At 44.2% G+C, this 15,358-nt stretch overlaps 2 protein-coding genes across 10 annotated transcripts in view; both read left to right on the forward strand.

Annotated features, from left to right (window-relative positions):
• Nucleotides 1–8,678, forward strand: part of LOC147050571 (interleukin-10 receptor subunit beta-like) — a 38,326-nt gene extending 29,648 nt beyond the window's left edge. For 2 of the 5 annotated variants that reach the window (XM_085920045.1, XM_085920041.1), the window contains exons 6-9: nt 2,744–2,868; nt 2,943–3,043; nt 4,363–4,412; nt 8,183–8,678. In XM_085920045.1, coding sequence (XP_085776171.1) covers nt 2,744–2,868; nt 2,943–3,043; nt 4,363–4,408 — 272 coding nt within the window. In that variant the 3' untranslated portion in view covers nt 4,409–4,412; nt 8,183–8,678. The remainder of the gene's footprint in view (nt 1–2,743; nt 2,869–2,942; nt 3,044–4,362; nt 4,413–8,182) is intronic. The other 3 variants (XM_085920044.1, XM_085920043.1, XM_085920042.1) reach the window with 3 other exon arrangements.
• A 3,155-nt stretch (nt 8,679–11,833) lies between these two features.
• LOC147050573 (interferon alpha/beta receptor 1a-like) overlaps nt 11,834–15,358 on the forward strand; it is a 39,016-nt gene continuing 35,491 nt past the window's right edge. The window contains exon 1 of one of the 5 annotated variants that reach the window (XM_085920038.1): nt 11,834–12,019. In XM_085920038.1, coding sequence (XP_085776164.1) covers nt 11,944–12,019 — 76 coding nt within the window. In that variant the 5' untranslated portion in view covers nt 11,834–11,943. Of the gene's footprint in view, nt 12,020–12,064; nt 12,203–15,358 lie in introns of those variants that run through there. The other 4 variants (XM_085920036.1, XM_085920035.1, XM_085920039.1 and 1 more) reach the window with 4 other exon arrangements.

Genomic DNA, 15,358 nt, shown 5'->3' on the forward strand with positions numbered 1-15,358 from the left:
TTATTTATATTCCATGTTTTAATGTATTTTGATATATAAACACATATTTAACTTTTATCTGCACTTGACTTTCTACGACAATCATGAGCTGTTTTAACGGGAGGTGTTGGGGGGGCGACTTATACTGAGGAGCGACTTATATGTGAATTTTTTTTCACAAATTTTCAAAAAAAAAAAAAAAAGGGGAATCCGTGAGAAACAAACCGCAATGTAGCAAGGAATTGCTGTGATTTGAATTTCAAGTTGCGTCAGTGGCGCGGCAGTTGTTTACATAAAGGTCAAAGATTTGATCACGGAATGACGAAGATGACGAAGGGCCCCACGAACTACCGGCATCATTAGCGACTTTGTTTATAAGTGACACGGAGGACGAAGAGTTTGAAGGATTAAATGATTTGGAGTGACACAGAAGGTTTGAAAAACTATTATGGCTTTTACGCACGCCCGGTCCTTCTCGACGGGAGCTTTCTTTCACCTCCGTGGATGGACGACGGGGGCTGGCGCTCGGCCGGGTGGCTGTCCGGGGACGGTGGATGGGGCTCGGACATGGCTTTGATGCACGGGCAGTCCTATTCTATGGAGCTCTCTTCCACCTTCGTGGCTGGAAGTTCAGTAGTTGTTGCCTCGTTGAACTCTTGTTTTGTTAAATAAAGAGCCGTTTACCAAACCCACGTCTTTGCTTGTACTTTGTTAACGCTACAATATAGTTATATACTAGATCTGTGGAATAACGACGAGGCTCACGTCAGGGGGCACGCGCGGCTTTGTTGACAAAGGAGGAGGAATTTGATCGATGAATTTAATGATTTGGAGTGAAACAGATGGTTTGATAATATTGTTGTAATATGATAGTTATTTGAAATATACTTTTTATATGGGTCTGTGGAATAATTAGAAATGCAAATCACGACGAGTCTGACGGCGCGCGTACGTGGCATTGTTTCCATAAAGGACGATTGATTGATTTAATGAATTGGAGTGACACAGATGGTTTTATAAACGTGTTATGTAATAGTTATTAGAATAACTGAATCTTACGCCAGGCCTGTTCTCAGCTGTTCGTTTGTGTTTGTCATGTTATGTCATTGTTTCCATAAAGGACGATCGATTGATTTAATGAATTGGAGTGACACAGATGGTTTTATAAACTTGTTATTTATGTAATAGTTATTAGAATAACTGAATCTTGCGTCAGGCCCGTTCTCAGCTCTTCGTTTAGCCTGTTGTTGCTCGTTCATGTCTGTTCTTGGTGTTGGATTTTGACAAACAAATTTGCCCCAAAAGTGCGACTTATACTCCGGTGCGACTTATATATGTTTTTTTTTTTTACTTTATTGTGCATTTTATGGCTGGTGCAACTAATACTCCGGAGCGACTTAGTCAGAAAATTACGATATATCTTTGTACAATGACATTAAAGCCTCTTGCAAGCAAAGCCTCTTGCAAGCAAAGGAATGAGTGAACTATCTTTATTTATTCATATCACACTGTGCGAAGGTTTGATTTAAAGCAGGGGTCGGGAACCTTTTTGGCGGACAGAGCCATAAATGCCCATTTTTAAAAATAATTTCCCGTGAGAGTCATACCATTTAAAAAAAAAAAATTTACAATTATCCATCCATTTTCTGAACCGCTTTGTCCCCACAGGGGTCGCGGGCGTGCTGGAGCCTATCCCAGCCGTCATCGGGCAGCAGGCGGGGGACACCCAGAACTGGTTGCCCGCCGATTGCAGGGCACACAGAGACGAACAACCATTTGCACTCACACCTAAGTACAATTTGGAGTTCTCAATCGGCCTACCAAGCATGTTTTGGGGATGTGGGAGGAAACCGGAGTGCCCGGAGAAAACCCACGCGGGCTCGGGGAGAACATGCAAACTCCACACAGGCCGGAGGTGGAATCGAACCCGCACCCTCCTAACTGTGAGGCGGATGTGCTACCCAGTGCGCCACCAAGCCGCCTAATTACAATTAAATACATGTATTTTAATCAAGACCAACAATTTTTTGAGTGTGCTAATGTATTCTTTTTAATGACGTTTTTATATTGAAGCCTAAAAAAAAAGAAAACCCTCACCATTAATGAGACTTCTGGGGCTGCATCGTTTTGCTGATGGCTTTATAGTCCGGTTGATATGCAGTGAGGTTGAGCTTCATGCAGGCGTTGAGTCCCTCATCAGTCATAATGGCCTGATCGTGAACGGTTCTTGCTGACAGAGGCATGCCTTTTATCCGTTTGAGTATCTTTTCTTTATCCGTGAAGTCGTCAAAAAGTTCATTCGCCACATCAAGCATAAATGTTGAAATACTCGCCATCAGTGAATGGCTTTCCGTTCCTCACAATTGCTTATGCGCCAGCAAAACTCGCTGAATTAAAGTCACCTTGTCTGGTCCATACACGGAGTTGCTGTTGGCTAGCTTGGACCTTCCTTTGGAGCTCTTCACACACTTTGACATGTCGTGTCTCAAAATGGCGCTTGATATTGGAGCGTTTCATTGATGCAATTTTGTCATTGCATATGAGGCACGTAGCAGAGCCTCCTTCCTCCACAAATGCTAATTCTTCGGTCCACTCACTCTGAAATGTTTGAAATGTCGTCATCTCAGAACCGATCTCTAATTTGGGTACTAAATTGGAAAAGATGTGGAAATGCTGCTTTTGAGTGTGGCAATACACAGTGGTGAGGTATGGTAAGAAACATAAATAACACATATTTTTCTTGCATCTGACACTTAAACGGAAGCTACATGGGTGCCGGCAGTGGCCACTTTTCTCATCATGACCATGGCAGTAACTCTTGTGGTGATTGCAGTTTTTTATCGGAGAAGGATTTCCCATTTTCTTTATCCAAAAGACAAACTGCCTGAGGTGTGTATGGTTTTTTTAACCATTTGTATGTTGTTTTAACTCCCAGTTTAACACAACGTGTTAATTCTGTCAAGAACCTGTTGGCGGCCCCCAGCTTACCTCTCTCCTGGGCCACGCACAATCATGACCAACTTGAGGAGATATACAATTCAGTCAACGTCATTGCAGAGAAAAGGTCTGTGGAAGAATTGTGAGCCATCTTCTGCAGAAAGCTTGTTACAGAGACAAGACAGAAAAACTACCTCTAGAAGCAAACGAAAACCAGATTAATTGTAACTGTGAGAGGTGTGAAGTGTTTTTCAAGACACCGATTTACAGTGAAACCCAATCACAAAAGCACCATTTTTTCATTCCATGGGTTTATCTGCCTATACTGTGTAAAACTTCCTGGCAACAGAATTTGATTCAAGCTGACTGAAACATACAAAAAAACGTCAACTATTCCTTAGAATATAAGTGCAAAATTTCACAAATGTTTGGTTGTTGCCAGATAAAGGATATTCCCCAATATGCTAAGTTTGTAATTTATTTAATGATGTATTTATTTTAAAGGGGCCACAATAAATTGACAATTAATGGATTATCAACTTAATAAGTATTATGTATTTGTAGACATTTGAAATTGTCCAACCGCTTGGAATTTGAACTTATCAACAGTATCAGGTTTCTGAAATCTTCAATTAAAGCGGACTGATTTACTGTGTTGAATTAAATGGGCAACATTTTTTCCTCTTTTCTCACATTACAGACCAAACCAGTAACTAGATCATAATTTGTTTGTGCACTCTTATTTTTTAATCAAGAGTTGGAAATGCACATTTAATTTTATTTGTCGATTACTTGACAAGTTAATCAATTATCATTAGTTGCAGATCTAACCTATATATATATATATATATATATATATATATATATATATATATATATATATATATATATATATATATATATATATATATATACACACACACACACACACACACATTATCTGTACCGCTTGTCCCCATGGGGGTCGCGGGCGTGCTGGAGCCTATTCCGCCAGTCATCGGGCAGTAGGCGGGGGACACCCTGAACTGGTTGCCCGCCGATTGCAGGGCACACAGCAACCATTCGCACTCACACCTAAGTACAATTTGGAGTTCTCAATCGGCCGACCAAGCATGTTTTCAGGATGTGGGAGGAAACCGTAGTGCCCAAAGAAAACCCACGCGGGCACCGGTAGAACATGCAAACTCCATATAGAGAGGGCCAGAGGTGGAATTGAACCTGCACCCTCATAATTGTGAGGTTGACGTGCTAACCAGTGCAAACCACTGTGCAACCCCCATTTATTAATTCTAAAACACAAATAAAAAAAACAGCTTCAGGGTTGTATTTTCCATTTTCTCATTTAAAACAAAAATCAGATTGTTGACCTTTTCTTCAAAAAAAAATGTTTTTTTTCCTCACATTTCCGTATTTATACATTTTCAATGTGCAATTTTCCATTTTTAGGCCATACCCCCTGGTTGATTCACAGTGCAAGAAGCTCAGGAAGTAGTGCGGTAGGTAGTCCTATAGTGTAGGTAAGGTTAACAACTTGTGTACAATGGACTTGAATTCTGAAAACAAAACTGTGCACATTCTCTCCTCACACTCATTTCTCTTATTACACCCTTAAAAATGCTTGGTTAAAACAACCCAATTTAGGTTCGAAATTGGATCAACCCAGAAGCTGGGCCAAATTGTTTAGCACAAAACAACCCCCCTCCGTGAGTCGTCACCTTATCGTGGTGGAGGGGTTTCCGTGCCCCTATGATCCTAGGAGCCATGTTGTCTGGGGCTTCATGCCCCTGGTAGGGTCACCCATGGCAATAGGGTTCTAGGTGAGGGGCCAGACCAAAGCATGGCTCATCCAAGCTTCTTATGATGAAAAACACGAATGGACCTCGTTTTCCCTCGCCCGGACGCGGGTCACCGGGGCCCCCCTCTGGGGCCAGGCCTGGAGGCTGGGCTCAAAGGCGAGCGCCTGGTGGCCGGGCCTTCGCCCATGGGGCCCGGCCGGGCATAGCCTGAAAAGAAAACGTGGGTCCCCCTTCCCATGGGCTCACCACCTGTAGGAGGGGCCAAAGGGGTCGGGTGCAAAGTGAACTGGGCGGCGGCCAAAGGCGGGGACTTTGGCGGTCCGATCCCCGGCTGCAGAGGCTGGCTCTAGGGACATGAAATGTCACCTCTCTGTCTGGAAAGGAGTCCGACCTGGTGTGTGAGGGAGAAAAGTTCCGTCCAGAGGGAGACGGGGGACATTGAGTCCGAGTGGACCATGTTCCGCGCCTCCATTGTTGAGGCAGCCGACCGGAGCTGTGGCCGTAAGGTCGTTGGGGCCTGTCGTTGCGGCAATCCTTAGACGCGCTGGTGGACACCGGCGGTAAGGGATGCCGTCAAGCTGAAGGAGTCCTCTCGGGCCGTTTTGGCCTGCGGGACTCCGGAGGCAGCTGACAAGTACCGGATGGCCAAGCGGAACGCGGCTACGGCGGTTGCTGAGGCAAAAACCTGGGCGTGGGAAGAGTTTGGCGAGGCCATGGAGAATGACTTCCGGACGGCTTTGAGGAAATTCTGGTCCACCATCCGGCTTCTCAGGAAGAGGAAACAGTGCACAGTCAACACTGTTTACAATGGAGATGGCGTGGTGCTGACCTCAACTCGGGACGTCGTGAGTCGGTGGGGAGAATACTTCGAAGACCTCCTCAATTCCACCGACACGCCTTCCATTGTGGAATCAGGGCCGGGAGACTCTGAGGCACACTCTCCAATCTCTGGGGTCGAAGTCACTGAGGTAGTTAAAAAAACTCCTCGGTGGCAAGGCCCCGGGGGTGGATGAGATCCGCCCGGAGTTCTTAAAGGCTCTGGATGTTGTGGGGCTGTCATGGCTGACACGCCTCTACAGCGTGGACATCGGGGATGGTGCCTCTGGATTGGCAGACTGGGGTGGTGGTTCCCCTCTTTAAGAAGGGGTACCGGAGGGTGTGTTCCAATTACAGGGGAATCACACTCCTCAACCTCCCTGGTATGATCTATTCAGGGGTGCTGGAGAGGAGAGTCCATCGGGAGGTCAAACCTCGGATTCAGGAGAGGCAGTGTGGCTTTTGTCCTGGCTGTGGAACAGTAGACCAGCTCTACACTCTCGGCAGGATCCTCGAGGGTGCATGGAAGTTCGCCCAACCAGTCCACATGTGTTTCGTGGACCTGGAGAAGGCGTTCGACCATGTCCCTCGGGAGGTTCTGTGGAGGGTGCTTCGGGAGTACGGGGTGCCGAGCCAACTGATAAGGGCGGTTCGGTCCCTGTATCACCGATGCCAGAGTTTGGTCCGCATTTCCGGCAGTAAGTCAGATTCGTTCCCGGTGAGGGTTGGACTCCGCCAAGGCTGCCCTTTGTCACCGATTCTGTTGATAATTTTTATGGACAGAATTTCTAGGCGCAGCCAAGGCGTTGAGGGGGTCCGGTTTGGGGACCTCAGCATTGCGTCTCGACTCTTTGCAGACGACGAGGTTCGCAGCCATGCTTAAAGCGACCCAAACCCTAACCCGAGTGTGAAGCGGTCGGGATGAGGGTCAGCAACTCCAAATCCGAGTCCATGTTCCTCGGTCAGAAAAGGGTGGCTTGCCCTCTCTGGATCCTGGATGAGATCCTGCCCCAAGTGGAGGAGTTCAAGTATCTTGGAATCTTGTTCACGAGTGAGGGCAGGATGGAGCACGAGATCGACAGGCGAATCGGTGCAGCGTCGGCAGTAATACGGACTCTGTACCGGTCCATCGTGATGAAGAGAGAGTTGAGCCAAAAGGCAAAGCTCTTGATTTACCGGTCGATCTATGCTTCTACCCTCACCTATGGTCATGAGCTATGGGTTGTGACCGAAAGAACGAGATCTAGGAATAAAGCGCCGAAATGAGTTTGCTCCGCGGGTGTCCGGGCTCTCCCTTAGAGATAAGGTGAGAAGCTCGGTCATCCGGGAGAGACTCGGAGTAGAGCCGCTGCTCCTCCACGTTGAGAGGAGCCAGATAAGGTGGCTCGGGCATCTCATCAGGATGTCGCCTGGACGCCTCCCTGGGGAGGTGTTCCAGGCATGTCCCACCGGTAGTAGACCCCGGGGACGACCCAGGACGCGCTGGAGAAACTATGTCTCTCGGCTGGCCTGGGAACGTCTTGGGATCCCCTGGGATGAGCTGGATGAAGTGGCTGGGGAGAGGGAAGTCTGGGAGTCCCGCTTAAAGCTGCTGCCGCCGCGACCCGACCCCGGATAAGCGGAAGAAGATGGATGGACAAAACAACCAGGTTTTTTTTCAAAAACACCCAAGAAATTGGTTTGTTTTTTTCAAAACAAACTAAGGTTGAGTCAATTTCTTTCTGGGTTCGGTCAATTTGTTGCTCGGCACTTCTAATGGTGGAAATTTTCATCGAGTTCGAGGGACGCTCTCTCGCCCTACAGTCTTCAAACACAGACATATAATGGGCCCATTCGGAAATTCATCCTGACGTCCGTACACTACTCTGAATTGGCATGTTCGGAGAGAAAAAGCGTGCATTGCTCCCGTTCATTTCCGAATGCAGCCAACACTGGCGCATCGATGCGTTAGCACGTTCAGAAATTCACTTTGAGCGTACGCAAGTTCAAGTGTGACCATTGGGAAATTCGGTGCGTTGTTCGATTTTCTCATTCGGAAATTCAGATTGCACTAAAAATGGAGCGACATTGCTTCCTTTTATAAAAGGACTGTTATAATACATGTGATTAGCTAGGTAGCTTGAGCTATGCTGTTATCTTGCTGTGACCCCTCTTTCACTGGCTTTCCCTTCTCCATGACACTCTTTGCACAGTCTTTGATGAGTTGGTCACACAGGCTAGGCAGAGTCGCCCCCTTGAAGGAAGGCGGCCAAGAGTAGTATAAGAATTAGGGGGACCTTGGTGGTGGGGGTGACCAGATGTCCTCTTTTTCCTGGACATGTCCTACTACTACGGGCATGACTTTACTTTTAAGCCCTAAAAAAATGTCCGGGTGGGGAATTTAAAAAATCGTCCAGGATTTTGTTGGACTGCATACATAATACAAACATAATACATGTACAGTACATTGTCAATAGAATTGCCTCTCCGTTCCATTTCACTCAATTCCAGGTTTTTCTGTATCGTTCGCAAAAAAGTCATGCCCTTCCCAAATCTAGTCACTTTGCTACAAAGTAGGGTGGGCTGGCTATTCTATACTGAGTGTTTACAAGCAATGCCGAAACAATGCACGTTCACGGAGTAGTTGAATAAAAATATTCCCTTGCTTTTGCCAGGGTCGTGATCCTTATGAAGCTGAGTGCTTGACATGCGAGGCAGGCACTTGCGTGTCTGTGGCAAGTAAAGGTGCCTACGCACCCCGCAAGAGGAGGACTGAAGAGGAGCCCTTCTTTTTTCCTTCAAATGCACCGATGGCCAAATTTATTTTCTTTTTTTTCGTAGTGTACCACTATAAAACAAAAAAAATGTCAGTGTACACATGTTTTTGTTAGTGTAAATGTTTTTGTTATTGTATATATGTTGTTTTGTGTTATTTGGGCCAATAAATGCAATAGGTATACAGAAACCATGTCATTTGTGTCACAACATGACACAAATGACCCCGTCCCCCCCTCCAGAAAATGACCATGCCCCCCTCCAAAAAAGGTGTCCTCTTTTTCAGAAACCCAAATCTGGTCACTCTAGGATAAACCTTCTTCCGCGACCTTGCAGAGAAGGCTCTACAGCTGTGTATCGATCTTTCTGGCATATATTAAATAGTTCAACTGAGAAGGCAGCCTCTTGGTGATTACTATTAGCATATTCAGCATTAAAGATAAAGAACTGGGACATAATCTAACAAATGGTGCCGTGACCCGGATGTTTTAGATTAAAGATAAAGAACTGGGACATACCGTATTGGCCCGAATATAAGACGATGTTTTTTGCATTGAAATAAGACTGAAAAAGTGGGGGTCGTCTTACATTCGGGGTCTAGACATGATAGAGACTCAATACAGGTCGGAGGTCGACCTTCTGGCCACGTGGTGCAGGGACAACCTCCTCCTGCTGAACGTCAGCAAGACCAAGGAGATTGTTGTTGACTTCCGGAAGGGTCACACCCAACACCTGCCGCTGACCATCGACGGTGCTGTGGTGGAGAGAGTGAGCAGCACCAGATTCCTGGGGGTGCACATCAGTAAGGACCTCTTCTGGACCACCAACACTGCGTCACTGGCGATGAAAGCTCAGCGCCGCCTGTACTTTCTGCGGAAACTCAGACGAGCAAGTGCTCCTCCTGCCATCATGACCACATTCTACCGTGGCACCATTGAGAGCGTCCTCTCCAGTTGCATCGCTGTGTGGGGTGGTGGCTGCTCTGAGTACAACATGAAGGCCCTGCACCGCATAGTGACCACTGCGAGTAAAATCGGGGCTCCACTCCCCTCCCTGAAAAAAAGTTTACGCCTTCCGTCTCACCCGCAAAGCGGCCGCGATTGTGTGTGATGTGAGTCACCCCGCTCACTCTTTGTTTGTACTTCTGCCCTCTAGGAAGAGATACAGATGCCTGCGCTCCCGTACCACCAGACTCAGAGACAGCTTCGTACTCCAAGCTGTCCGGATCCTGAATTCCCTCCCCCCTCCGCTACATGACGTCCTGTTCTTTTGCGCTATGATCTGGCTGTCTGCTATTAGTGCGCTTGCTCCATTTTGCTGCTCTTATTTGTCTATGTATTTATTTATTGTTTATTTATTTGGGTTATTTGCTTATTACTTATTCGTTGCTCTTGTCTGTTCGTTTTTACTCTTTGTGCTATTTGATGTGAGTGTTGTGTTCTGTGTCTAGTCACCGTGGGACGGTGGGAAACGTAATTTCGATCTCTTTGTGTGCCTTCACATGTGAAGAAATTGACAATAAAGCGGAGTTTGACTTTGATACTCCAGGCTGTCAGGATCCTGAACTCTCTTCCCCACTGCGCCCTCTGCTGCATAACATCCTCTACTTTTGTGCTATATTCTGGCTGTCTGCTGTATGCATGCTTGCTCCATTTTGCTCCTCTTGTTTATTTATTTATTTATTTGTTTGTTTAAGTTATTTGTTTATTACTTATTTATTCGTTGTTTGTGCCTTCTTGTTTTTACTCTGTGCTATTTGCTTGTATGTATTGTGTAATGTGTCTAGTCACCGTGGGACGGTGGGAAACGTCATTTCGATCTCTTTGTGTGTCTTGATGTGAAGAAATTGACAATAAAGCAGACTTTGACTTAACTTTGACTTTTATAACCATTCACAACACTAGATGACGCCAGATATCTTTAAAGTTAAGTTACGTCACCGCGCCTTGAGTCTCCCGTGAGTTACCTCAGCTTATCACGGTTGTTGGAGCTTGTGCGCAGCGGTAAGTTAAAGGTTGCAGGTATCGGACTGAGTATGTTGCTGTGATCGTGTGCATCTTTGACAAAAAGTGAGCATATACATTTCATTGTTACGACTGTCCACTGTTGTGCCGTTTGACCAATCGTGGTTTGCTTCGTGTGCACGCTGTTTGATTACACAGCGGCACGGCGACTAACGGTCGCCAGCAAATGTATTTTGTTTTCTCGATGACTTAAGTTTGATGTGTTGCCGAGAGTATTTCATTTATGGTTATTTAGTATTGCGGAACCGTTACGCGCAGTTAGTTATGTATTGCGTGCTGTCTACAAGCGTTGACTTACGTGTTGTATTTCTGTTTGTTGCAGAACCACACGCACACACCCCACAAACCACACACACCGTTCACACGCTTCACACAATACCCTTTTGCCAATTTGCTTGTATGCCCCTATGAGCCACAGTGCATGTTACCATTGTTAATTCAGTAAACCAATCAAAACTGAACCATGTATTCCCTTCTATGTTCTGACCAACACCCGGGGGCGAAAAAAGCATAACCATCCGAGCCAACCCCCTATACAGTCCTCAGGCTTCTTATTGTTGGGAACAACAATAGCGGTAGCAGTTTGCATTATTTTATTGCAATGTTTTTCCTTATTCAAATTTTTTTCAAGACTACAGTTATAGTTAGACTTCACTTTGATGGTTAATGCAGTTATTGCAATTTTGTTGTTTTATCACAGTAGATTGGTTGATTTACATTTTAAAAACCAGAAGCCATTCATTTACAAATGTGATTGCACTATAGTTTACATATTTAAATGTTCAGATATTAAGATGTGATAGACAGTTTTTGCATAATTTGAATGAGGCAAAATATCATGCTTTTTCTCTCGAATATATTGTTATAATGATTTGTTTCTGATGTACTGTTATTATTTTCTGTATAGAAATTAAATTTGGTATTTAAAAAGTAGTTTTTCAAACTTGATTCAAAAAGTCTTTTTTCAAACTTGAGTCTTGAAAAGGAGGGGGTCATCTTATAATCGGGGTCGTTTTATATTTGGGCCAATACGGTAATCTTACAGTATCAACGTCTTTGTCCAGACTTGTTTCATGAATTGAATTTATTATAAAGCAACGACGACTCAAATGTTTGATTTTCAGATAATTCTTCAATACTTTTTAACTACTTTAATTTAATTTCATTGTTTTATTTCTATTGTTTTTTGAAAAATATGTACCAATAACCTTTTCCAAGTGTTTGGATTGCATTTGTGAAATTTGGAACGTTGATTAATTATTATTACAGAACACTATACGTTATCTTTAGACGCAACGCTATTGCCATCTCCTGGTCAGTATGAGAAATGTGAGCAATATATCCCGGGAATCCAAGACAGACCAGCTGTTTTTTTTATTTGCGTCTTGTGTTGGATCCTATTTTATTTTCGAAATAAAAGCTGAAAATCAACCTGTTCCATGTTTGTTCAAGGCAAAAATTCATCTCTGTGCCGTTTTATCCTCAAAATAGTAATCCCACTCCAGTCCACACGGTGGTAACGCACCAATGTTAGCTCGCTTAAAAAGGGAGAAGACTTGTGCCGTCGAGTATAAACGAGGACGCAGTGGGATTTCCAAAATACAGCCACCTTGAACTTTAAGAGAACACTCGAATAGATGACATTCCTTAACGGCATGTTCTGTGACCATGTTTTCCTTCTGCTCTCTTTTGTGTGGATCAATGCAATCAATGGTAAGGTTATTTTGTTTATTAACGTGACGTTTGTGCGTCTGTATTGTGACTTAATGCTGGCACTAAACGTGTTTGGCTTTGAAAACAAAACAGGACCTACGCTTTGGGTATTTTTTGTACATTTCACATAATTTCGAGTTATATTTATCACGCTAAACAACCCGGACACGCTGATATCCAATGGTAAGGTTATTTTGTTTATTAACGTGACGTTTGTGCGTCTGTATCGTGACTTAATGCTGGCACTAAACATCTTTGGCTTTGAAATCAAAACAGGACCTACGCTTTGGGCGTAAAATCCCATTTCCAAAGTTTTTCGTTTTTTTTTTTTTGTACATTTCACATAATTTCGAGTTATATTTATCACGCTAAACAACCCAGACACGCTGATATCCAAAACCCCACTACAAGTTACCAGCTCAGTGGCCTAGTAGTAGAGTGTCCTCCCTGAGACTGGAAGGTTGTGGGTTCAAACCCCGGCCGGGTCATACCAAAGACTATAAAAATGGAACCCATTGCCTCCCTGCTTGACACTCAGCATTTAAGGGTTGGAATTGGGGGGTTAGATCACCAAAAATGATTCCCGAGCGCGGCGCCGCTGCTGCTCACTGCTCCCCTCTCCCCCAGGGGATGGATCAAAATCACATGGGGATGGGTTAAATGCAGAGGACAGAGCCCTTTGAGACTGCTTGTGATTTAGGGCTATATAAACTTGACTTGATTGATTGATTGATTGATTGAAGTGTCAAATGCGGGAAGCAATAACACGGAAGTAAATTCAATACGAGGTATGTCATAAAAGTTGCATGACTGAGCGAACAAAAGAAAGACGTGAAGGCTACTGTCGTTGGAATCAGAGCTACCGTTAAAATCTTCGAATTTCTTTTGTCTCGTGTACCCCCAAATCTTTTCACCAAACCACTAGCAGTGGTGAGTAAGGTTATTTTATATTAGTTACTTGAATTTGAAAATAAAATTTTTCCAATATTACTGTCTGCGTGGAGCAATAAGTCAGTTTTTCAATTTTAAGTTACTTGTAATGAGGAACTTTATCTGCGGGTTATATTAATGTGGTGGTTAATCATTGCCTTTGATTAATGCATACAGTGCCTTGCGATAGTATTCGGCCCCCTTGAAAACCCTTCAACATTTCGCTACATTTCAGGCATCAAACCTAAAGATATAAAATTTTACTTTTTTGTCAAGAATCAACAAGTGGGACACAATCGTGAAGTGGAACGAAATTTATTGGATAATTTAAACTTTTTAACAAATAAAAAACTGAAAAGTAGGCCGTGCAATATAATTCAGCCCCTTTACTTTCAGTGCAGCAAACTCACTCCAGAAGTTCAGTGAGGATCTTTGAATGATCCAATGTTGTCCTAGATGACTGATGATGATAAATAGAATGCACCTGTGTGTAATCAAGTCTCCGTATAACTGCACCTGCTCTTTGATAGTCTCAGGGTTCTGTTTAAAGCGCAGAGAGAACCATGAAGACTAAGGAACACACCAGGCAGGTTCGAGACACTGTTGTGGAGAAGTTTAAAGCCGGATTTGGATACAGAAAGATTTCCCAAGCTTTAAACATCTCAAGGAGCACTGTGCAAGCAATTATATTGAAATGGAAGGAGTCTCAGACCACTGCAAATCTACCAAGACCCGGCCGTCCCTCCAAACCTTCATCTCAAACAAGGAGAAGACTGATCAGAGATGCAGCCAAGAGGCCCATGATCACTCTGGATGAACTGCAGATAACTACAGCTGAGGTGGGAGAGTCTGTCCATAGGACAACAATCAGTCGTGCACTGCACAAATCTGGCCTTTATAGAAGAGTGGCAAGAAGAAAGCCATTTCTCAAAGATATCCATAAAAAGTCTCGTTTAAAGTTTGCCAGAAGCCACCTGGGAGACACACCAAACGTGGAAGAAGGTGCTCTAGTCAGATGAATCCAAAATTAAACTTTTTGGCCACAATGCAAAACGATATGTTTGGCGTAAAAGCAACACAGCTCATCACCCTGAACACACCATCCCCACTGCCAAACATGGTGGTGGCAGCATCATGGTTTGGGCCTGCTTTTCTTCAGCAGGGACAGGGAAGATGGCTAAAATTGATGGAAAGATGGATGGAGCCAAATACAGGACCATTCTGGAAGAAAACCTGTTGAGTCTGCAAAAGACCTGATACTGATACTGTTCGAAGATTTATCTTCGAACAAGACAATGATCCAAAACATAAAGCCAAATCTACAATGGAATGGTTCACAAATAGACGTATCCAGGTGTTAGAATGGCCAAGTCAAAGTCCAGACCTGAATCCAATCAAGAATCTGTGGAATCTGCTGTTCACAAACGCTCTCCATCCAACCTCACTGAGCTCGAACTGTTTTGCAAGGAAGAATGGGCAAGAATTCCAGTCTCTCGATGTGCAAAACTGATAGACATACCCCAAGCGACTTGCAGCTGTAATTGCAGCAAAAGGTGGCGCTACAAATTATTAGCGCAAGGGGGCTGAATAATATTGCACGCCCCACTTTTCAGTTTTTTATTTGTTAGTTTAAATTATCCAATAAATTTCTTTCCACTTCACGATTGTGTCCCACTTGTTAATTCTTGACAAAAAATTAAAATTTTATATTTTTGTTTGATGCCTGAAATGTGGCAAAATGTTGAAGGGTTCAAGGGGGCCGAATACTATCGCATGCGTGCGTATATATGTGTACGTGTATACATGTATGTGTGTATATATATATATATATATATATATATATATATATATATATATATATATATATGTATGTCAAAGTCCGCTTTATTGTCAATTTCTTCACGTTAAGGCACACAAAGAGATCGAAATTACGTTTCCCACCGTCCCACGGTGACTAGACACAGAACACAACACTCACATCAAATAGCACAAAGAATAAAAATGAACAGACAAGAGCAACGAATAAGTAATAAGCAAATAACCCAAATAAATGAACAATAAATAAATAGACAAATAAGAGTAGCAAAATGGAGCAAGCGCACTAATAGCAGACAGCCAGATCATAGCGCAAAAGAACAGGGCGTCATGTAGCGGAGGTGGGAGGGAATTCAGGATCCGGACAGCTTGGAGTACGAAGCTGTCTCTGAGTCTGGTGGTGCGGGAGCGCAGGCATCTGTATCTCTTCCTAGAGGGCAGAAGTACAAACAAAGAGTGAGCGGGGTGACTCACATCACACACAATCGCGGCCGCTTTGCGGGTGCGACGGAAGGCGTAAACTTTTTTCAGGGAGGGGAGTGGAGCCCCGATGATTTTACTCGCAGTGGTCACTATGCGGTGCAGGGCCTTCAT

Source organism: Syngnathus leptorhynchus, chromosome 9 (genome assembly GCF_054491065.1).
Source record: "Syngnathus leptorhynchus isolate UIUO chromosome 9, UIUO_Slep, whole genome shotgun sequence".
NCBI lineage: Eukaryota > Metazoa > Chordata > Actinopteri > Syngnathiformes > Syngnathidae > Syngnathus > Syngnathus leptorhynchus.